This window comes from Triturus cristatus, chromosome 7 (assembly GCF_964204655.1).
Source record: "Triturus cristatus chromosome 7, aTriCri1.1, whole genome shotgun sequence".
Lineage (NCBI taxonomy): Eukaryota > Metazoa > Chordata > Amphibia > Caudata > Salamandridae > Triturus > Triturus cristatus.
In genome coordinates, this window is record NC_140590.1 from 1,465,906,937 (window position 1) to 1,465,932,378 (window position 25,442).

Here is a 25,442-nt window from a genome sequence, read left to right on the forward strand (position 1 = left end):
TGCTTGAAGGACTGCTTTGCTGACTGAAAAGAAAAACTGGACCTGCCTACGTTTCTCCTAAATCTAACCAAAGGGAATCTGAGGGTCAGTTGGCTGACCTCCTGTGTGAGCTAGAGGGACACAACAAGCTTCAGAGGCCTCTCTACAAATTCCCAGCTGACCTGCTGCACTGGGCCTGCCTTGACATGCAACGGGACCTGATTGAGCCCTGCTGCTGGTCTCTGCAGGAGTGAAACCCTGGACACTTGGCTGGCATCAGAGTGTACTCCTCCCTGCCTAACTGGGTTCCATCAAATCTGACGTGGTGCTAGACAACCCAACACAGGACCCCGCATTTCAGCACCTCACAGCTCCTGATCAAAGGATTCATTGGAACCAAAGAAGTGGGATGCAACACAAAGTAGTACCTTCACATCGCAGCCCTCACAGCTCCTGATTGGAACCGATGCAGCACGGCACAACTCGACGCAGAACCTTGCATAGCAGCCCTCTCAGCCTCTGATTGGAACTGATGCAGCATGATGCAACTCAATGCAGAACTTTGCATCTCAGCACCGCGCAGCTCCTGATTGGAACCAACTCTGAGCAACGCACAGCTTCACGGATATAAGGTATGAGTCTTAGCAGGACTAATCTGGTCCCTGTATCCAGCCCGTGATCCATCGCGGTCAGACGGAACTTGTGATTTTTTTCCGGTCTGATGCAACCAGATAACAATACATGGTGCTTTGTGCTTTTTGGTGCTATTTTCCCTTTAAACGTTATAATTCAATATTGCTAGTTCTAATGAGTGGATTTATGTCATTGTGGTGTCATTTGTATGTATTAAAATGTACTCTATTTTTCTATATTGGTTTGGTGATTTTTTGTTTTGTGTTTTCACTTTATTACTGTTTATATGCTGCATACATATTTTACACATTGCCTCTAAGTTTAGCCTGATTGCTTTGTGCCAAGCTACCAGAGAGTTAGGCAGTTTAATTTATGACTTTTTTGGTTCACCCTGACAAGGATTTTTGCTGTTGATTTCCAACTCCCCAGCCCCAACCAATAACCCAATTTCTTACACTAACAGTCTGTGTGAAAACTGTAAATAAGGCATGACCTGAGATGCAATGGTGATGTGAAATACCAGCTCCATGTATTGGGCACTGATCTGCATGAAAACTGTAAATAAGGTATGACCTCTGACACAATAGATAGATGAGATCCCACTCAATGCATTGGGCAGTAATATGCGGTAAGATTGTACTTAAGGTATGATCTAAGACACAATAGCAACATGAGAGACATGCTCAGTGCATCTGATAGTAATCTGCATGAAAACTATGGTATGATCAGACACAAAATCGACAAGAGACACCTATCTACTCAATGTACAATGTGGTCATCTGTGTGAAAACGTGTTCTCAAGGTGTGAGATGTCTGCTCAATGTATCAAGAGGTAATCTACCATAATAATGTACTTAGGATATGATTTCACACCCAATAGCAAAGTGTGATCCCTGCTCAATGTATAGGGTGAAACCTATACACAAGATACAACCTTAGACACAGTAGCAACATGAGACACTAAGCTCAATGTACTGGCTGGTAGTCTGTGTGAAAACTGTACACAAGGTACGACTATTTTCACAACAGCAATGTCAGATACCAGCTCAATGTATTGGGCAGTCACCTGCGTGAAAACTGTGCCTTGCATGATAACTTAGGCACAATAGTATTATGAGATACCTGCTCAATATACTGAGCAGTCGTCTGCATGACATTTACTACTCAAACCAATGTTCCCTGTGAAAAATGATCCTTACAGTGGAAGCGAAAGTAAAAACAAAAATTACAAAATGCACAAAACACAGTGGCTATGATTCATGTGAGAACCAAAGATACAAAGGAACCTTTTCCCACCACTCACAGTATGTGTAAGTATATGCAAATATGTTTAGAACAACGTTAACGTTCTTGTTTTGTTGGTTCTTCGTCCATTTTTGTTAACAGGAGGGATACTGTAAACTACGAGAGTTTAATAACTTTCCTGCCAGCAAAACAGCCCTTAGGACTTTAAAAGGGAACATCCAGTCTCGGTAAAAATAAAAAAGAGAAAATCTTTCTTAAGTGGTCAAAGGTCATGTCGCACAGGTAGTGCTTAATTTGTGCCTGTGGTTGCAGATGGAGGACATTGGCACATGTTTTTGGGGAACAGGAGTTATTTTTCATCATCAGACTTTAACCCCAAGCGAGAGAAAGAAAGGCAGAAAAAAGGAGAAAATAAAGGAAGAGAAAAATAAGAAAACTTTAAAAAGCAGAGAAAGCAGGGATAAAAAGAATCTGGAAGAATGAGAAAAAGAGACAACAAATGCACGGGGTGGAAAAAAGAGACATGAGGTGGAGCCAAGATTAAAGCAGCCTTGGTATTTGGCAACTTCAATATTCAGGTGTGCCGGCGGCAGACTCCTAATCGAATCTTTGCTATATATTTGGCCAAGCCACATTCAAGCTTTGCTTGGCTTCCACACCTCGTATTTGTAGCAGAATACGTGAGTTGGCATTGGCTGGGATAATTTTGCTATATCAATGTCATGCTTTTCTTTTTGTCAGAAAAAGCTTTGGATATGTGGAATATTTACCCTATAAAGCCTCTCATCATCGTTCCAGATTTTTCTGTTTTGGCTATAAGGGTGCCTTACTTGTTTTGGTCAGGGAACAGAGTGGGATTCTCGTCTTTATTTCTTTACAAAGCTAATTTCTTCACTGCAAAGAGGCGTTTTCAGGTGTGGGCAAAGAGGACCCTGGGCCAGTGCCCCAGCCTTTCTGGGAGCCCCCAGATAGAGCCAGCCCTGTTCTGCAGAGAGCCTTTCCCTTATGACCTTGAATGATTTTTACACAGATTGTTTTGAATACTGTTTTCCACAATTATATTAATTTTAATGTGAGTGATTAATGGGAGTCTGTTGCAGAGATTATACAGAAAAATGCTTATGTTTTCCAACACCATGTAACATCCATACAAACATTCTATTTGATCAAAACAGGACTTCACATATGCGAAATGGGAGTGGTCACAAATATTATTTGCAATAATATTAGTGAGCTGCTGCTGAATTAAAATATTGAAAGCACACATCACTATCCCTGAATATTAGATGTAAACACATTTGGAATTTGGACCACTGTGCCTATGCCTGACCAAAGAGGGCTTAAAAGAGATGAAATTGTATCATAAATTGAAAACTGTTCTAATAGGGGCCCCCAAAATACGATTGGCCTAGGGCCCCCAAAGTCCTTAAGATGTCCTGCCACCACACTGGCACAAGCAATGTGATGGTGGTGCTAGTGGCCTTCTTTTGGATGAGAGAGGATCAAGTGTACATTGTTATAAAAGAGATAACAACATGCAGGGGAACATTCTCCGTGCCAAGGGTGAATGTCTTAAAATACATATATCTCCCCCCTATAAATAAAGTCACTATATGCAGGCTCACGCCTGTATAGCTGTTGATAAAAGAAGATAACGAGGGCAAAAAAAAAGTTTTGAGATGGTGTTTTGTCGCATTTCTACGTGCATTTGACATCTCTCACGAATATGACTGAGCAGGAGGTGGGGGTCATGCTTTCAACTAGCAATTGAGAAACTGTGTTAAAAATGTCCTACAATACAAGATGCATGACACTGAATGGCCCGTAAACTGCTGATTACATTACCCAGTATGAATAGCATGCAATACAAAGATATGATTGTCTTAGATTGTTAAACACTTTAATAACCAATCCATGAGCTCAACGTGCATGCATGTCAGTAAATAATGCAGAAGTGCGTCTTAGCTTGGATTTGTGTTTCAATTCACAAGAAACCAAGATAAATAATATCTGCAAAGCTGATGTCTTCCAGGCTGTTCTTTCCTTAATTTGGCTCTATTTCCTGTTTGTGTTTGATGTTATCACACTATTCTCAAACTCTCCTTGTTTTCATGCCTTCTTATTTGTATGCTCCTTTTCCACTCCCCAATTTGCTTCTGGCTTCAGTATACCCCCTTATTCTATTGTCTTGTTCTCTCCATTTGACTTCTTCACACTTTCATTTTTCCGGACTGTCTCCTCTTGTTTCAACCTACCACCATTTCCATTTCTTCCTCATCTCATTTATCACACGTTTTGACTTTCCTTGCTTCCACTTTACTTTTTATCCCACAGTTGCCTTTTATTTCCTACCTCTAAAATGTGTTACTTTTCTCCAGTTTCTTAATCCTGACCGCTTTTCCCTTTCCTTTTTTCCACTTCCCACATTCTTTACTATTAGACCTGGCTTTTTCAGCAGGTTTATCCCCAAACGTTTTGCTTTTTGGCCTCCTGTTTTTGACCCTGTTTTGGTTGGTTTTATGACTCTGAGGACTTTCCCACTGCTTATCAGTGCTAAAGTGCATATGATCTCTGTGTAAATTGTTAATATGGATTGGTGTTTTCATGATTGGCTTGTTTGACTTACTACTAAGTCCCTAGTACCGTGCACTGTGTGTGCCCAGGGCATGTAAGTCACATGCTACTAGTGGGCCTGCAGCACTGATTGTGCAACACACACAAGCAGCCTTGCAAAATGTTCTCAGACCTGCCACTGAAGTAGCTCTACTGCCATGTTGACCTGGTAAGTGCACCCACTTGCCAGGCCCTAACCATATCTTTTCTTACATGTGAGTCACCCCTAATGTAGGTCCAAGGTACCCTCGTGGGCAGGGTGCAGTGTATGTGATAGGTAGGACATGTACTGATGTGTGTGACGTCCTGATAGTAAAATACAGTGTATTTCGTTTTTCACTATTGAAAGGCTATCTGTTCCATTGGATAGAATAGGAGTTTATTTATAACATCTTGTAAGTATAACTTCCCACTAAGACGATAGACATATGGAGTTTAGTATGTCTGAACCCAGAATATAAAAATGCATCTTTTAGTAAAGATGATTTTTATATTGTGTGTTTGAACATACCACTTTTAGAAAGTGGGTATTTTCTTGCTTAGCCATCCTGTGTGCCTCTGCTGGTTTGTGAATTGACTGTTTGGCTGTTAAGTGACAGGGGCTGGGGATGTGCATTCTCTTCAGACAGCCACTGGGGGGGAGGGGGGTCGAGGTGTGTCCTGCCTTTCCTGGATGAGTCTGGGCTGAGCTGAGCTGAATAGACCTGGGCTGCATTTAGAGTAGGGGAGGAGATTTCCTTTCATCTGAATGAGCCTGGTCTGCCTTACACAATGCTGTCTCCATTTCCTTCTGCGAAGCTGGACCAGAGAGGACAGAACTGGTTTTGACTGAGCACAGAGCCTCTCTGCCACAAGAGAACAAGGAGAAATGGAATAATAATATTGGGGCCCAGACCCCAGAACTTTAGATTACTTCTGGACTCAAGAGGAGCCTTTGCCAAGGAGAAAAGCTGCAAAAGCTGAAGGAGAAGTACTGCCCCTTTGCTGAGTTCTGTCTGGGGTTGGCCTGCAGTGGCTATTTCTGCAAAGGACAGGATAAAGACTTTGATATGTGCTGTGTCTCCTGCTTGAAGAAGATCTCCAAGGGCTTGAAGTAGAGATTGCCTCCTGTTCTAAGGCTCAAGGACACAAACACTTCACCACCAGCCCCCCTGAACTTCCTTGCTGAGTTCTGACCTGCCAAGAGGTGCCTGTTGCTGTATTGGGCCTCTGAAGGTTGTTTCTGCTGTTGGGAGCTGGAAAAGAGATGTAACTAAGAGAAGCACGATGCATCGGCACCCGTCTCCGATGCATCACAGCTGTGCCGCTGAAGAAACCGGCGCATCACCTCCCCTTCAGCAAGGAACCGAAGCATCATCTCCCCTGTGTGGCAGTAAGGAACCGACGCATCACCTCCCCTGGAGAATGGAACTGACACATCAACTTCCCTGGGCGTAAGGAACCGACGCATCACCTTCCTTGCGGCTGTTTTTATTTGTGATTGTGACACATCCTAGGTACTTTGTGTTGAAAGTGTAGCATCTATAGTTTGCTATGGTCAGAACTATTTTTGCCTTCTAATGATTACATTTTTATTACTGTATTGTGGATTTTTGTCGTTTTGGTCTTGTTTACTTTAGATAAAGATTACTTATTTATCAAAACTGGTGTGGTGCCCATTTGTAGTGTTTTCACTGTATTACTGTATGTGTGCACAAATAGCTTTACACACTGCCTCTGAGATAAGCCTGTCTGCTCATGCCAAACTACCAAGGGAATAAGCAGGGGTTATTTTAGAAGTGTATCTCCCTAACCCTGACTAGGAAGAAGGGTCCCTACTTCGACAAAGGCACAAACCATTGCCAACGAGAGACCCCCATTTCAAACAGTTACTTTTCAACAAAAAAAATCTGCCATTGTTCTCGTTATACTATTTGACCATTATAGTGTGTTTTTCTTTTTGTTCACTTTTTTCTTTCTTTTCAATTTTCTCCTAAACTTTTCCATTGTTCCTATTGCCTGTCTCTTTTTTCTGACTATCATTGCTTTTTTGATACATTGTTTTGAAATCTACCTTATTTTAGCTTTAATTCTTATTTCCGATAGTATTAATTTATCTTTTCTTAGTCCCTGGTTCTGTCAGGCACCCCAGGTTTCTGCTTTATCAATGCGGTGCATCAGTTGCACATTGTTACACTAACGTGGTTTCTTTTTCAACTGCCTCGAACATCTCTCTCTTCTATGCTACTTCTCGCCTTGATTTTTCCCTAACTCAGTGTCCATCTTTTTTCATTCATGTCTTTCTGCCATAATTATCACTCACTCCTCTTATGTTTATCTCACTGGTCCCCTATTGCTTCTTGGCCACAATTTCTTCATCTAAGTTGCCACTTTTCTCTAACATCCAATGTATCTCTTTCTCTCGGGTTGTCTGTCAACTTCCCTATATTTCTCAGTATCCTAGGTTCCAAACTCTTTCCCCTCATAAATTCTCTCATTTTCATTACCTTTTTAGCCATTGCTTCTTTCCTCTTCCCCTGTTGCTACATTCTACATCACTTCATGCTACATCTCTCTGAGTTGTTCATTTTCCTCTGCCTTCTCTGTTCTATGTTCATCACTGCTTTCTCTTCTTATCCCTAATCCACAATGTTGTTGCCCTTGTGCTTCAACATTCCCAGGGCTTCTCTTGCTCACTCTATTTCTCTATCTTTCAAGTTTTTCCCCAACTTTGTGTTTGTCTGCTCAGTAACTCGTTCTCCCACTTGTTATCAACTGAAGGCCATTATTCCGCTCTTGAAATCCTTCTTTGTTGCACCTTATCCTGTCATTCACATTTGTACATTGTATTTGTGAGCCCACACATATTTTTCGCTGATGTAGCTGTTTGTTAACTTCAAGGTAGACCACTCGCTCAACCTACCCTTTTCAATCCTACAGTAATGTTAAATTAGCTAGACGACTTAATAATTCATTTCAAAGCAAATTTCTGTGCACCACCATGCTGCGAAGTGTGCTGCAAATTTCAAGCTTGCTATACTAACAAGTGAAAAATAAAAATATATAAATTGGGATAATTGGATAGGATAACCCAAATGAGAGATGCTTTCAGTTTAATCATTCCAGGTGTAATTTGGTAATCCATCTATCCTGCTCTGTTCCCCTTCCGAACTGCACTTAACACAAACTCGCTCAGGTTATGTTATTCTGGGCTATGCTTTGTTATGTTGCAGTGTTTCCTAAAGATGTAACCAGTACCTAAACAAAAACAATGCAATAGTTTTGTTATGCAATTGAAATTTATATTGTGTTTTTCTAAGAAGCCAACCAAAATGGCATTCTCATCTGTTGAGGCAATTTCAAGGCATACGGCATACTGTATGACATCGGTTGTAGTACGACTCATGGATATACTATAGGTCTTTCTGCCCAAAATCACACACACTAGACAACCGCGAAGCAAAGGTTTGGATTAAATTTACTCTTTCAAATACTAGAGGTAGTGTTGTCAGTTAGTATAGGTACAAAATGCAGGTGCCATGTATGTATGTATGTATGTAGAAAATTTAATAAAGCGCAGGAATCACCCCCGTAGGGGTATCTCCGCGCTGACATAGAGAACAGAGCAGACTGACATAGCTTTCAGTAGCTCAGATCTTGAATAATTCCGTCTTCACGGGTTTTCTGAAGCGCATAAAGCTAGAGCATTTACGAAGCTCCTCTGGCAGGGAGTTCCAGTGTTTAGAGGCCAGGAAGGTAACTGTTTTACCTCCAGTTCGACTTTTCTTAAAACATGGAACCACCAGCAAGCCTTTGCTTTCTGACCTAAGATACCGGTTCGGGCGATACAACTTAAACTTATCTGCCATATAACTAGTAGGACATTTGCCAAAGATGGCTCTCTGAGCAAAGCAACAGAGCTTAAACTTTATGTCTGGCGAATAGGAAGCCAATGAAGCGACTTCAGAAGTGGCCCGGAGGTGGTGCGAGGTGGTTTATTAATGACTAAGCATGCAGCCACATTTTGAACAACCTGTAATCTGCTAAGAAGAGCCTCATTTGCAGATGCCAATAAGGCATTACAATAATCAAGGCGACCGATTATCAGAGCCTGAACTAGGGTTTTATGTACTGTTAGAGGCAGCCAGATGAACACTCTGCGCAAAAGGCTAAAGGTGCGATAACAGGTCCCAACGGTGGTCATAACTTGATCTTTCATTAATAACCGTGCATCCAACTGGACTCCTAGATTTTTTGCCACCAAAGTAGGAGAAGGGGCGGGGCCTAACACCGCCGGCCACCATGCAGGTGACCAGGAGGTAAGTGCAGGACCAAGCAACAGGATTTCAGTTTTGGCCACATTCAACTGCAGGAAGTGATCCGTCATCCATTCTGCTATGGCAGACATGCCTTCCGCAAAACACTGATCAACTGACTCCCTATCTTTATCAAAGGATAGGAGTAATTGGGTATCGTCTGCATAAGAAAATGGCGTGAAGCCAAACTTTCGAATGACTTTAGCAAAGGGGGCCACATAGATATTAAATAAAGTCGGGCTCAAGCACGAGCCCTGGGGCACCCCCTTACTAAGCTTCACAGTACGTGAGCGCAGTGGGCCCAGATTAACAGTGTGCGAGAGCGCTGGTCCAAAATGCTAATAAGCTATTTAAGCGCCAGCTCCTGTAGACCGGTCTCTCTTAATCGGAGTATCAATTTCTGATGAGAGACCGTGTCAAAGGCTGCGGTTAAGTCCACTAGGACCAGCATCACTCCTTTATTTTCATCTAAAACCATTTTAATATAATCCGTAACCCCAATGAAGGTTACGGATTATAACAGGAATGCAAAAATGCAGACATAAATTCTGTAAAAGCAGTGATATTATGGGTAAAAGCCAAATTTTTCTAAATTTGTATTTTTAGATGAAAACAAAACAAGGTTTTGCAAAAGAAAAAGAAACACAAATTGAGTTACAAGCTATATAATTAATTTTACATTTATTTATATAGAACAACATGCTGCATATTGATTAACAGTGGTAGAAATTTCCAAATAGATTTTTGCTGTTTTGGAAACAACTAACCACACTTTCTTAGACTTAGAAAGTACCAATTATGTCCAGTTAACGCCTCCACAACTGCGGTTATACTCATTCACTCGTTCCTCCTTTAACCACTCTCTCCCTTGCTGCCTAGCCCCTTTTCACCCCTCATTTTTTTGCTTTTCTCTCGTAATACCCTATAAGGCATAAGTCCTCATCCTGCTGCCGTTCTATCAGTCTCCACAGACTGCCTATTATCTGGTTTCTCTGGGGATAATGAAATGGTTTGTGTCCACGAGCATTTTGCTATGCTGCCAGGCCCCACAGACAGATGTGGATATGATATCGTATTGCTCCATTCCACGGCAGCGCCTCAACTTTGTTTCATTCCATTGCCTCTTTTTTTCTGCATCACTGTCTGGAAAATGCCATCCAATCTCTCCCGGCTCTCTGGCCTGATTGCATTCTGAAACGCGCCGCTGCGGTGCAGCCGGGGGTGGGCTCGCGACTCTGCGCGGAGGAGATAGAGCGAGCGGGACGCTAACATTCCAGCCTTGATTTAAACATAATAATTGCTAGTTTACCTTTTGCGGGAACTAATATTTGCCGTTGCACTTTAATCGTTTTACTTACTGCTTCAAGCACATTGTCCAGGACACTGGGTTTTTATACACGTGTACACAAACTGCAACTATGGCTTCTCTTATTACTGTACAAGCTCATCCTTGCACATGGAAAATAATGGTGCTCCTTCTTATTTTTTTTACATAATTGTTTTACTGTAAAATCGTTACGGTTTTAACTAACTAAACAATACATTCTTTGATTGATTACTGGTGTACTAATAACTTAGGCAGAAGCGGAGCCATTGTGTCAAGAGCCCCATTGAAAGGTAGGAACGGGCGCATCCTTCCCCTGTTTGAATGGTGAAATGCATGAATGATCAGGGTTCAGTGGGCCCCTCAGGCCTCTGGGCCCCAGTGCATCTTCTGCATCAATGGAAACTAGGCCTATGAATCAGGGGTAACTTCTCGTCGGCTCCTTGTGTTTCTGGCCCCTGATCCCTATCCCTCAATTCTCCGGAATACTGGCGGGTATCTTCCTGGTGCAATAGTGAACTGGACTACTTATGCACTGAGTTTAATTTAGATGCCTGGGCAGCAACCCAGCTTGCTCCTGAACAAACTGGCAAGCTTTACTTAATTTTTGATTTGTTTCTCCCCAGAATATACACATAGGCGTAGAAACAGAGGGTAAGGAAAGTGGTTGGGCTGTTTGCAGAAAGGCTTACGAGTCTAAGAGCCTGTAGTTTGAAAGTTTTCTAAACTTAATGCCCTGGTACACGCAGACTAACAGAGGTATGACAAAATATTCTAAATATCCATTCTTGAAAGAATACTATTAGATATGATCCTGGTAATTTAACAAAAGATTTTCGGATATATGTTTACCCCAAACAGAGCAAGTGTTCTGGCGGTTATGTGCAAGGCATTCTGTTTGCAAAAGGTGTGGGGTGCTACTCGTGTGGTTACTTTCCATATGTCACCCAAAGTTATAAGTTGCTGAAATGTTACTAAAGATGTCTTTGCCCTTCCTGCAGTCACATGTAGACTGTCGAGAAGGATCAGTGAGCAATAGAGGGCTGAGAGTTATGGGTCCCTGATTTAGGGCAGATGGCAAAAAGCCTATTTGATGTTTTGATTTGTATCTATGTAAGAGACAACCTGAGGGTCCACCTGACATCAAGTGTGTCTTGGATTCTTTTTGCTTCCATAGATGGGTTTGGCCAGAAGGTTATCAGGCAGACAGCTTAAGTCTTGAACTGGACTTTGTCAAAATGATGCATGAGTGTTTAGAAGTGGTCTGACAATTTAACAACGGCATAGCATTCAAGACACTGCTGCACAATAATTCCTCTTACTGACAAATCAGGAAGCAGAAAACATTCTCACAACTCCTCTGCTTTATGGGTCTAGGTGCCCTCCAGTTAATAAAATGTTCAACAATATTTAAACCTAGAGCAGACTATGATGTGTTTGAAGGGGGATCTCAATGGGGCAACCATTTAAATTGCCACTTGACAAATAGTAGAAGTTGCAAGAGACGCTCACTGTCAGAATTCCATGGAGTGTCATTTGGCAACCTACACAATCTACTGGATTTCACCATAGGATCCGTGCAACTATATCCGCATACAATACTTACTCAGGAATGAAGCACAGATTAATTAAGGCTGCAATTTACATAGAGCTGAATCCACAGACGTCACTATCATATCCAAACCTACTTGTTTCTATGTAGGCAAATCATAGACATTTAATGACCACTTGGAGCGTCACAATAAACCTTTGAGACAGTCAATGACAGTTTGATGCTTGCATCTCTGGAACCTTACTCAGTGGTCAACCTTACTACTGAGGTCAAGAGTGGAGTTTTGGGCTCAATTGCTGAATTAAGAGTTCTCCGTCCAACTTCAGGGCGATATTTGGGTCTGGCAAAATCAATTAGTTTTCCAACACCCGGTGGCTTGAGGCAGACCATTATTTCAGTTCTGTTATCATATCCGTATGGACAAAGACAAAAAGAGATTGAGAATGCTCTCCCCCCCAATTCCATTGCTACTCCACGATGTTGGAGGCTCATACCGGAGGCGTTACTAGATACCATCTTTAAAGCGGAGCTAGGGGAAGAAATAGCTGATTTTTTCATGCTGCAATAGGGGATCAGTCACACACATGGGCACGGTCTGGGAGGCTTTTAAAGTTACAATGCGCGGCTCGTGCATTTCAAAAAGCTTTAGAGTTCTGCGGGACATCTGCCGTAATTTGTGCAAACTTTAAGGGGAACTGAAGCAATTAGAAATGGGCTTGTGGCAGGACGCAACTGGGACTCATGAAGTCACACTGAAAGACAAACTTACTGATTTCAAAGACACGGTGGAACGTAAAGCCCGCTTTCGCAGCAAATATTTTACCGCTCGGAAACATGGGGAGGGAGAGAGACCTGGCAAACAACTCGCGATGGAAATACGCCTGCCTCGTTTTTCAAATTATGTCCTGGACATAGTCGATAGTGCGGGTTTGCGACACAGGGATAGTCTCGATATATTGCACACTTTCACCGAATTCTACACTGACCTATACAGCACTCGCAGAACTGAGCCTCCTGACCTTTCTCAATACCTTGGGGATATCACGTTGTGGTGGCTTGGAGATCACCACAGAGAATTCCTGGCAGCACCGTTTGAAGATGATGAACTTCGTGCCGCAGTCATGCAGATGAAATCAAGGAAAGCCCTTGGCTCTGATGGGCTCCCTATTGAATTTTACAAAACTTACCTTGACCAGCTACTCCCTGTTTTGAAGGAGGTTTATCTAGAAGCACAGGAATTGCAGATATTGCCTGGTTCGATGAGAGAGGCTCTTATTACCTCACTATTGAAACCCGGGAAAGCTCCAGATTGTTGCGATTCGTATCGGCCCTTATCCCTTATTAATAATACTGACACCAAGATTCTCACCAAGATGATAGCCAATCGGCTCAGCCTGCGATGGACAAACTGGTTTTGCCTGATCAGGCTGGCTTCATCCCTGGCAGGGCAACTTCCCATAATCTCCGCACTCTCGTTTCCATCCTACAAAATGTCGACCCCCAACTGAAAATAATGGTGGTATTTTTAGACACCACAAAGGCTTACGATTCTGTAGAGTGGGATTACCTTTTCACCATTCTCCAATGCATGGGGCTTCCCATAGGTTTCATGTCTTGGATACGCCTCTTGTACACCTCTCCCTTGGCCAGAGTTCTCATTAATGGGCACATCTTCCTTCCATTTGCAATTACCCAGGGTACGTTGCAGGGCTGTTCGCTCTCTCCGCTTCTCTTTGCCCCGGCCGTGGAGCCTCTGGCTGCCAGGGTCAGACAGCGTCATAATGACAAGGCTCTTCGCTGCTTCTTACGTCCCATCCTTATCTCCCTCTATGCAGACGATATTACCTTATATGTCCGTGATCCGTTGCAAAATCTTAACCCACTACTCCGTGAGTTTGTTCATTTTGGTGGCCTCTCTGGAATCCATATTAACTGGGCTAAGTCCCAAATTTTCCCACTCACTAATTCTGTGTCACAATTTCTCCCCAATTATCCGATCGAATGGTGCAGTGCGGATTTAAAATATTTGGGGATCCATGTTACCGCCGATCGAGACGAGCTTATGAGACTCAATTATGGGAAGACGATGGAACATATCTCTACCTGCATCTCACAGTGGATTGCCCTCCCACTCACTATGGCAGGTCGTATCTCCCTTATTAAAATGGTTATCCTTCCCAAATTTTTATACTTGTTTTTAAATATTCAGTTCGGAATTAACTAGATTGATCTGGGGCGGTAAACACCCGAGATTACAATGGGACACATTTGCCCGCCCCTATTCGCAGGGGGGCATTGATGTTCCTAATTTTGAGCTGTACTACCTTTGTGCTCAGGTGCACTACGCCCATTATTGGTTCCACCCCCCCGGGTACACACCTCACATGGTGACCGAACATTGGTTGGCAGACCCCGCTCCATTGGATGGGGTTATACTGACTGCGCTTACACCGCGCGCTCGAAACCCAACCTCTGTGGACTGCACGGTAAAGGCCTGGCAGCGCATCTCTTCTCGTCTGCAGGCCCCTATGTTATATTCGCCTCTGCTTCCCCTTACTTATCATCCAAAAATGCTGGTTCTGTAAGAAGGTGCTTTTAAAAAAATAAGGCCAAATATAACATCACGTGCTGGGGCGATCTCTATTTGCACGGAAAATTTCATACGTCAGCACAGCTGTTTGCTAATTCGCCACCCTCCCCCATGGACATTTTCATATACGTCTGCCTGCGACAAGGCCTCAAAGCGTACACCACTACATATCCACTCAAGCCCCCGGATGTCTTGCCTTTACGCCACATACTGCACATTGACAGTGCCTCCCATTCAGTGTCCATCCTCTATCACAGCGTATCTACTGACATCACCTATTAACCCGGCACTGCAAGGGACAAATGGTCCTTGGAGCAGGGGTATGCACTCACTGATCAGCAGTGGATATATTGCTGCAAACAGACTACACAAATTTCTTCCAGTAGTAGCTTACGTATTATTCATTATAAATTCCTTCACCGTATATACTATAACCTGGTTAAACTACACAAATATAAACTCTGTGACACTGATAAGTGTGATAGATGCGGCTTGCACGCTGCTGACTTCTTACATCTTGCCTGGGAATGTGACGTTGTACTGACATACTGGCACCAAGTGATCGCAGCTCTAAAACTCATGATCTCCTCCACGTTGTCCCCTCTTCCCTCCTTGCTCTTCTGGGCTACACAGAAGAGCTTGCTGCAAAACCTCGTAAATTTGTTGGCTTTAGCCTGGTGCTGGCCAGGAGGCGCTTAGCATGTAGATGGGGTCACGGTAGAGCACCAACATTTAAGGAATGGCTTAGTGACATGATCTTTTGGCAAGACCAGACATTTATCTATTCAGACCTCCTACCCCTCACCTCCCGGCCCAGAGATATCTGGGATCCACTCAAAGCATATCTCCTTGAGCACCCGGTCGAGACGGACTGTGATACTCGCTCTCCCCATTTGCCTCACTCTCAAACTTCAAATGTTGATCGCCACCTTGATGAGTAGATGTGTTGGTCTGCACTATGTTGTTTTCATTTACATCCAAAGAAGAGAAAGCGATTCCCTTAACTTGTCAGTTTAGAGTTTAGTGGATACTTGTAATTTCATAGAGAGATTGAATACTGAATCAATGGTTCTATGTTATTACAACACTTTATTAAAAGTTATATATATATATACATTGTATTTAGTCATTAACCAAACACATACAATAAAATACAATCACATAAAAAAATTAATCACAATATAAAAAACAATCGTTCACGGAAATATGCATTTCATATTCAACAACAATGTAAGTGTATAATACATCACAATTATGACCAATCTAATAGAGACAGACATATACGTAAGACAAAAAGAGAGTTACTATTCTTTACGGATACACATCCAATTTGGACTTCAAAACATAGTTCCTTGATACACAGATATAATCAGTATTCAGTTTCTCTATGTTGGTCTTCTTGAAGAAATTTTAACCCGACGATCGCTCTCGGAAATAGAATACATCTATTTTGAGATCCGCCCGAATAAGTAAGAGGAACGCAAGCCTCACAGGGCACGGAGCCTTTCTTTCCCGGATGTCGCAAATTGAAAAAAAAGAAAAAAAGGTTAAATTTTTAAATTCCACGCCCATCGTTTGGTCTAGGAGTCTTTATAACATAGATCCGCCTGACCCATAGGAAGCAACGAATACCTCAGAGTGCGCGGACTTTTGAATCCCTCCATTCATATGAGAGAGACAAATAAGATTAAGATCAAGAAGACTCTAAGGACCGAAGTCAAGAGATAGACAAATTGGTGTCTTGATAAAGATGGTACGAATAATCTGAGGCCATCGAAACGCGTCGACGCTTTTGAAAGGCACAATCCAAGGACCAACATAGAGAAACTGAATACTGATTATATCTGTGTATCAAGGAACTATGTTTTGAAGTCCAAATTGGATGTGTATCCGTAAAGAATAGTAACTCTCTTTTTGTCTTACGTATATGTCTGTCTCTATTAGATTGGTCATAATTGTGATGTATTATACACTTACATTGTTGTTGAATATGAAATGCATATTTCCGTGAACGATTGTTTTTTATATTGTGATTAATTTTTTTATGTGATTGTATTTTATTGTATGTGTTTGGTTAATGACTAAATACAATGTATATATATATATAACTTTTAATAAAGTGTTGTAATAACATAGAACCATTGATTCAGTATTCAATCTCTCTATGAAATTACAAGTATCCACTAAACCCTAAACTGACAAGTTAAGGGAATCGCTTTCTCTTCTCTGGTTATAAGAACCTCATTTCCCTTGACATTTTAAGGGGTCCCTCTTATTCTTCCCTTTCATTTACATCCAATGCAAGTCATTCTATACATGGGAGTTGCTAGTGTCCTCTCATTTTTTGTATTGATTATTTCTTGCTGCACCCTTCCTATGATATTTGTCATATCCTACCATTTTGTTAATATGCTGGATTCTGTTCTATATTGCCACAATGTATTGAAGTCGCTACTATCCATGCATCTATCTGAAGACTATGTATACCATAATTGTTGTAATTGCTGAAACTTAATAAATACATTTAAAAAAACACCTTTCTTCTTGACTCCTGGGAGTAATCACATTGCCTGGCATGAGGCCAAAATACTGTCTTGGTAGCAGCAAACGCAGGAAGCGCAGGCTGGCCAGTCAGAGAGCAGAGAAGCTGTGGCAACCATGTGGTCAACCTCTAAGGTAGCCACCTGGGTGCATGCCACATCACCTAGGGCACGAGATGGTGAGAAGGCTGATGTTTGATATCAGACATGACGTATTTCAGCGATACCATAATGGGGCTGCCAACCTCGAGAATGTCCAGGAGCCAACCCATGTTATCCTATTGGCCACAAACACATAAAGTAGATTCCAATGGGGAAAGCCACTATAGGGAATTATAGGCTTGCACTTATATGCCCTCACCTTTAATATACTGCACTCTGTCTTCTGGACTGAAAAGGCCTTCCTTAGGGGTGTCTAACATAGATTAAATATAGTGTATTGACAGTGCCACACATGATGAGGGCACAGTCGAATTTGAGCAGTTTCCACTGCTCCTGCAGTCTGCAATGGCAGGCCTGCCATCAGTAGTTTACTTCGGTCACTCATGGTGTCACAAAACCATGCTGCAGCTCTGGGGACCCTTTTACCACGTATGACCTGCGGACCCCATATAATAGGCACTTATAAGGGAGAAAAGTCCTTGCCAATTTTGGGATTGCCAAGTCAAACATAACAGTTTTACAGTTTTGGGGCAGAACACAGGCACTAGGGTCTGGGCAGCAGACCCCAGTGCACTATCAGAGTCATAACCATCAGCATTTGGAGCAAAAAGTGCGTGACCATACAAAAAGGGCACTTTCCTACACTGCTCAATACTGAATTGGAGATGGGTGATACCAGTTTTGCTATCTGGAAAAATACTTCATGCTTCCTCCAAATGTTTGGGCTCTGTGAGGATTCACTAGTGATTTGATTATTGATCATATGGGCCAAGAGCTGGTATAGGGTCAAAATTCTATTTAGGTGGTAGCAGCTTGTCAGAACAGACTCCAATTTTAAGCAGTTCAGGGGCCTCAGCAGTAGCTCATTTTTTAGCACTGTAGGACAAGTTCAGGTTTTCAACTGAAAATGACTGGCATTTGCACTGATTGACATCTCATGGTCACACCCAGTAGGAATGTTTACTGCTAGGAATGGTATCTTTGGAAAGAATGAATATTCTATATAATCTTCCACGAAAATAGGATACAGATTAGTAATATATAGTTATAAATCAGAGCATTTAAGTACAATTCATTCATTCAAAGTTAAGCAAAATATATAGGTCATACATATATGAAAATGATTGAGATAAACCAATTGCATAAAAGGTAGAATAATCCAATCCGGAATTCATGAAATAAGTGTTTGAATCCATAAAATATTAGAATCTCAAATCTCCCCAAAGTGCCCCACTTCGGATTTGTATAATCCTCTCCAAGTCTGGCCATCTCCAAACTGGATATCCAATCAAAAACTTGAAATGATCATTCACGCATGCTTGGTGGATTTCTATTGACTCATGACCTTGCAATGGAAAATCTAGATGATACTTCTGTTGCAAATAAAATGACCTCGTATTTGTCAAATTTTAAGATAATCCAAGTAATATTATTTTAGTAGACACCTGAAGTGGCATGTGAATTAGTTTACTCATTTCTTGGCTGACCAGACCATAGAATTCCCAAATTGTACTACAATTATGATGAAAGCCCCAAGATGGATGCCTTTTGGGTGTATAATAAATATCTTGTATAATTTATGATGATGAATCTTAAGGCTGAGACATTAAGACATTTATGTCCCAGTGTGATGCGCTGAGGAATCTCATACTTCATAATGCTTTCTCTGCCTTTATCCGAGTACTTGCTTGCCCATGATGCATATTATCTGGCATTCTCTCCCAAAACAAATGATAAGATTCACCTTTATTAGCTGTTGTGCTAAGAAGATCCAAATATGTAAATGGTTACCCAGGGGCATCTCAGAAACCTCACACACATGTAAATATTTAGAGAATCCAGTAGTTGGAATAGAGAATTTACTAGTAAAAGAGGTGATACAATAAAAGTTTGGGCTACCAATCAATGGCTGATATATTTCCAATATATTGAAAGGCTTTAGCAGACCAGAGATGGGTGAAAGCATCAACATGAGGGGTTATCCCATAAGGAAACATATTTAGTACATTTAGGACCATTTCGGTATTGTGTGATTGAGAGCCAGATATGTGTGCAAACGGCAAGAGTTTTGAAGGATGTCCCCTTAAAATAGGAGGGCTGGCTCAAAAGAGCCAGCTGAAGAAACAGGTTATTACAGAAAACCCATAATGGCGACTGCGTTTTAATCAAACCAATGCATTGTGAGAGTCAGAAGAAAGCGAATACCAGTAGTAAAATCTGAAACAAGGAAGAATAGCTCACTCTGGATTCATTCTTCTGATAAAAAGAGATCTTCTCATCTTTTGTTTCTAAATGCTATTGAGTCAGAACTCCCATGCAAAGCAGTTAAAATTAAACAACTACTGATCCCCTCAATGAAATCGCATCATTTTGATGTTGTTTTAATTACTGAATGTTTCTTCTAATTACTACATTTATTTGGGGGCATTATATGTTTGATTAATTAACTTTGATCTCATTTTGGTACTGTTGGAACACGTATTCTCTTAGAGATGGATGGAGCTTGACCCAGATACCAAGGGTAAGCCTAGGTTTCCTCTCTGGAATCTGCTATTACTTTTTATGCACTAGATTGTTTAACTTTGCGGAGTTCTAATACAGCTCATATTAAGACTTGGGTTACTTTAGCTCTTAAGTTACTGATTCCCTATAGGGACCCAGAGTGGGCATAATTCTGAAATTATATTTTTACATTGGTCTGTGCAAAAGATCTTTAATTCAGTCCAGTGCAGATATGATATGTTGTATGTCTTAAGGATGGTATGCTAGGACTTAATCACAGTCTGGCCCCAGTACATGTAGGAACAAGTCTGGAATATGGCTATAATGTAGCCATAATGAGCCCACAAATAAAGAGAATCCATACAACTCCCTTCCTAAAATTCTCGAGGTGTCTCCATACCAAAGCATGATTTTCTTTTGAATGGACCAACATCATGCAGACAGACATCTATGTAGATGTCACACAATGCCTCTGCAGCTGCTAAATAACCTAGGCTCCACGCTTAGCTACTTCTTCAAATACCTCGGTTCTCCAAATCCTCCGCAGGGGGACGATCCTTCTGGCACCGGCCCCAGCCACCTGGAACAGACTCCCCAAAGAGCTCTGCAAAAACAATCCAACATACCGGCCTTCAGAAAACAGCTCACACCTCTCTTGCCCCCACACACATCAGCATCTCAAAAGAGTTCTGAAAAACCCTTTGAATTTCAGCACCATGTAAATGCAGAAAATAATTTCAGAGACTATAGCTGTAAGGAAGCTAGAATATTGTTGTTTAACACTTTTGGAGCGTAAAATCACCCTTCGCCCTCCTAAAATAACACATAGAACTAAAGCAACGTGCTATTGTAGAACAAAGACTTCTGAAGCCCAGTATAAATCTAATGGCTCCTTCAAATGTTTAACTTTTATTTAATTTTTTAAGTGAATTTAAACGTATCTAAACAGTACCTGAACACTGTACAATCAACAACAGTGGGAACATATCAAAGAGGAACAGGAGACAAAGAAAATGCAAAGAAAAAGAGATAAAAGATTGTGAGCGAGAAAAAGCAGAAAGAATACAAGGCGATGCTCAACCTTACCACTGCCCCTATGATGTATATGAAACAATGCATGAAATGATGTACAGGAATGAAAACAGGATCTTTTAATGTAGTATGCAGTGTAAGTCATGCGACGATATGTCCAGCTGATAGACTGTGCATCACTTTCGCACAATGAAGGTGGTTCAAAGCACTAATCAGTAGCGGTAGTGGGGTGGGGAGGACCTAAAAGAGAAGGAGGGGGCGCTGAGATCTAACGATGAGGATGGAAGAGAGAGAAAGAGGTTAAAGGGATGGTGACTGAGACTTTGGGGAGGATAAAGTGCTAAAAATCGGAAATAGTACATCTTTGATTAAAAAAGAAGGAAACACGTCTTCAGAAAAGGAAGTGTGGGTACATATACTCAGAGACACAGAGCGGCTGTTTCACTGACCGATGTCCTCCTCTCAAAAATGCTCTTCAATCCTTTCTCTCCCAAAAGAATGATTGTGCTTTGTGTGGAGCATGCACCTCGGAATAGTATAAGCAATATGCGGTCTTAGTGGGTGGCATCTTTAGCTTTTGTAAACAACACAAAAATAGGGTGTGGTAGCTGTATCACAGAACCCAGGGGAAGAGAGATGTCCCAGGTCTGGAGGAGTGGGTCCTAATACTGTATGGACACAGAACAGTGTTATGTTTTGTGTATCTCCTGTTGAACAGGGGAATTTCAAGAATTGGACGAGGTGGGCTCATTCACGTAATGTGACATGCTTCATTATAGGCCACCTCATACCACCCTGATAGGATGATGCCACCAGGTCGGACTCGACCCCGGATTGGGCTATTCCAAGAGAGTTCTTAGATATTCCTCTTTTTTCTGGGCAACCATGATCCAGTTACTAACTAAAAATACCTAAAGGTGTACCACTAAGAATTATTTTAGTCATGTGGTACCTTGGGTGTGAATACAATGAATTACAGTAAGGTAATAGAGGAGTATAGACATGGATATTATTATATATTTATTCTGGAGGTAGGTGTGGAGATTTCTTTACCTCCACCCCCCCCCCCCCACCCCCGGTGTTTTACATCTTTAGCTTTTGCCCACATTGTGGAGGGAAGGATGCCGATGTTCTACGGTTTTACCTAGATACCCTCATGGGTTCTATCCCTAGCATGTATTAAGTCATGCGGGAATGCAAGTAGGCTCTTAGATGATGATACAACCCTATTTAGGAACCTTTATAAGATCCAGAATTTCGCTTAGATTCGGGCCACAATCTTATTAAGTTTGAAATAACTTAGAGCTCCAGAACCTCAATAGGAAAGAAGACGACGTTAGATCAGCAACCTGAAAAGATACACAAAAAAGGCTAGATGTTTGCCAACATACAGCCTCATGCATCAACCCAAAATCCAGTCGGTAAAATACCGATTCGGTAATGGCTCCCGGTATTAAGTAAAAATTACCCAATCCCAATGCATCAACCCAAAAGCAGAAATCGCTATTTAAGGAATCCTTAAATAGCGATTCTTTAAATAGGGATTCCTTAAATACCGATTCCTTAAATAGCGATTGCATTTAAGGAATCCCAAAGTGAGATTCCTTAAATGCAATGCATCAAAGTTAAAAAATTAGCGATTTCGCTATTAGGGGGAGCAAATTACCATGAAGATGAACTGCATGGTAATTTGCAAAAACTTTGAAAAATGCACTTTTGTGCATTTTTCAAAGTTTCATGTTGCGCACACACATGCCCTTAGAGCATGTGTGTGTGCAACATATGTGCACATATCATTTTCAGGGGTGCAACAGGGTGTCCTTTTGACACCCTGGCACCCTTGAAAGTGCTCCCGCTATTAGCGATTCGGTAATACCGAATCGCCAATACAGACTGGCTTTACATTCATTCCTATGGGCCTCCAAGCCCATAGGAATGAATGGGTAGGTATTCCTTATTACCGATTCGGTATTACCGATTCGGTAATAAGGAATATTAAGGAATCGCTATTTGAATAGCGATTCCTACATGCATAGCCTTTTGCTATTCCTTATTAGCGATTCCTTATTTTTCGCTAATAAGGAATCGCAAATGGCATTGTTGATGCATAGGCCCCAAAGAAGGTTAAATCAGTTGTCCTGGACCACGTTAGATTACAAAAAAAAGAATTTTGTAAGTATTCAACACAGCAAAAGTTATGCCTGGGAAGAGTTAGAGGCGGAGTGTTATTTTTAAAATGCAAAAACATTCTTGATGTTGGTATCCAGTAGAAGCAATCACGGAGCTGGGAATTCTGTTTTGGGGGAGTTATCCCAGAGGTAAAATGGTTAGAGCATGTTTTTAAGCTTTATACTTCCAACAGGACAGTTCATAATACACATTTTTCCATCTATGAAGCTGGTTTTGTTAGGATACTTATCTCTTCGAGGTCACTGTTGCAATTCTGGATAGTCCTTCTAATAGAAGTCTTGCTGAGGTGCTATAGGCCTCACCATAGGACTAATATTCACCTTTGCCTGCCCTATCTGTCGAGAGTTAAAAAAAATATTTTTAATCAGATAGAATTCCTACAGTCCTTGAATTTTGTGTTTACATGTCCCATTTTTAAAAAGGCAATTGACCTGACCCTAGCTGTTATAGGACAATTTCCCTTCTCAAATCCTTGCTAAAACTGTTGTGAAGAGCACTGCTATGTAAATAGGTTACAAAGGTTACAGAAAGTGAGGTGATTCCTGACATTTAGCATAGCTTTTGGGTAAGTTTAGGTACTGGGAACAGTTCCAAAATCTGTTCTTCATTGCTAAAAAATATGCAATGTTAAAAATTGGAGCCGTAAATGTGTCATTCATGGGCCCGTCCTCTTTTTTTGATATGGTGGACGGATCCCAACTCAATGGGGGTACACCCAGAATTCACAAAGTTTTAAAACAAGTTCATGGGTGGTTTCAAGCCTCAGTTAGATTTGGAAAAACAATGTGTGGGAAGCTCACATTTGCCTTCAAATTGGGAAGTCTGTCAGAATTGTAATATGACGAATTTCCCTTTCAAAACATATTAAAAAAATGTTAAGTAAAGAATGATATGAAGTCACAGCTGATCCACCTACAGAGGATGGTAGATTATTTCCTGTTTTACTGCATGTGGATGATGAATTTCTAATGTCACGAATGTCCATTAGACCAGAAAGATTGACTGTGAGGGTTGGGCCCTTTATGCAGTGGGGGGTCACCACTAACAAAGGGTGGCGGGTGAGTGGGGGGAGCATGGGAGGAGGGAGTGCACGGGGTTAGGGTGGCATGTTAGTAATAAATAACTCACCCGAAGCCGCCAGCTGCCCCCCACGTCACTCCTGCTGTCCTCTTCCTGGTCCCAGCAGCCCCTGGGATAGACTCCCATCTAATCCCCAGTGCTGCAGAGCAGCACAGGGATTGGCCTTAGCAGGCTGGAAAGATGCTCTGCTCAGGTCAGGGAGTCTGTGGGGTCTCCAGCCTGGCTGCTGAATGCAGCCGAGCTGGAGAAAGCTAAGTGCGCAAGTGTGTTTTGGTTGGCCTGAGATGGCTGGCGAAACACATATACGCATGTAGGGAGTCACCCTCGGTAATCACATGGCAAATTAACTGTGCATGTTTATTGCCAGTGTCAGCCTTAGGGTAAGGGGCACGTGGTTGGTTACATGTGAACATGTGGACATGAATGTGCACGTGTGCGTGCTGCGAGTGTGAGACTATCTTCATGCGCACAGATATCTGTGCATAGGTAGCCTGGCGCAGATGAGACTCTGCAGGGTTACATATTGACCTGGGATAGGCCTTATAATATTAGTAGGTACTTATAGATAAAGTCAGTGTGATTTACTGTTTAGTCTGCAGTGACACTTTATTATGTACATAGGGGAAAATCTGCCTTAGAGTGCAGTTCTTCTTCCTTTAGGCCTACAAAGTCCGTGAGGTAGAAAATTGGGGTAGAAAAGATGCGCTCAGTTCAAATTCTCAGGTTTCAAGAATATACAAGTACATCTAATGGGACATCCAGAAATGTCAAATTTCTCTGTCTCTGCTTAGGATCAGTGCCCAGATGTTTTACTCAACCAGCTGGGCTAAGTTAATTACATTTCTCCCCTGTAGAGGGATACAAAGGCTACCTCACATAAAACGAGTAATTGATAGTGCTTCGCTCAGGACCTGAGGAGGAAGGGGTGGGGATAAAAATCTGCATCTGTTAGTTAAGCGTCACACTGTAATAGGGCTAGGGACAGCACAGGCACACTGAACAAAGCCCAGAAAACTGGAACTACAACATGAGGGGGCTCCTCTTTGATGTTTTGGTGAGAAAGGCCCTGGCAGTGATGTTAGGGAGGGGCAGAGCTGAGACTGCAAGAGCAGATGTGACCAGTGACTCCTGGATGATGCCATCTTCAATTGCCCCAGCAAGCTGTGCAGGAGGGTTTGGACATGGGTGGAGAGGTGATGTGAGTGCCTAGGATTGGCTGGTGGTGCCTGGCTTCTAGAACCTTCTACCCACTATTAAAAACTCTTGCACAAGGGAAAGAAAGAGCAGTTGGTGCTGGCTGTTCTTGTCGCTGCTGGATCCTGGGACTGTGACAGCCATGGACAACTGGAAGGAGAATCCCCCTGATGCCCTTAAGGTCCAAGGACCATCCCACTGTTGACTTCAGTGGGTTTCTCCAAGGGCCAGTGAAGCTGCTCCCTTTTTCTACCCTATGAGGACCAGTGGGAGAAAAGAGCAGGCTTCTGAGCCTGGAGACAAAGACAAGGAGGACAGCTGGCACAGGGAGCCAGTGGAACCAGCTCCCTGTAGATTACACAGCTTTTGAGGCCAGGAAGCCTGCTGGTCTTGCTCCTGATTGTCAGAGCTTGCCAAGGAATTAAAGAAAAGCTGAGGCACTCTTCTACCTTTCTTATCAAAACAATCTCTAGGGTTTCTTTAAGGGACCCTCATTTACTAGCATTCACTA

General features: G+C 42.1%; 1 protein-coding gene across 4 annotated transcripts in view; it reads right to left on the bottom strand.

The window, feature by feature from the left end:
- Nucleotides 1–25,442, bottom strand: part of PTPRT (protein tyrosine phosphatase receptor type T) — a 1,546,842-nt gene that overhangs the window by 258,981 nt on the left and 1,262,419 nt on the right. For 2 of the 4 annotated variants that reach the window (XM_085619228.1, XM_085619229.1), the window contains one exon: nt 19,959–20,039. The exons of the other annotated variants lie outside the window; for them this stretch is intronic. In XM_085619228.1, the coding sequence (XP_085475354.1) occupies nt 19,959–20,039 (81 nt within the window). The remainder of the gene's footprint in view (nt 1–19,958; nt 20,040–25,442) is intronic. 4 annotated transcript variants of the gene reach the window in all.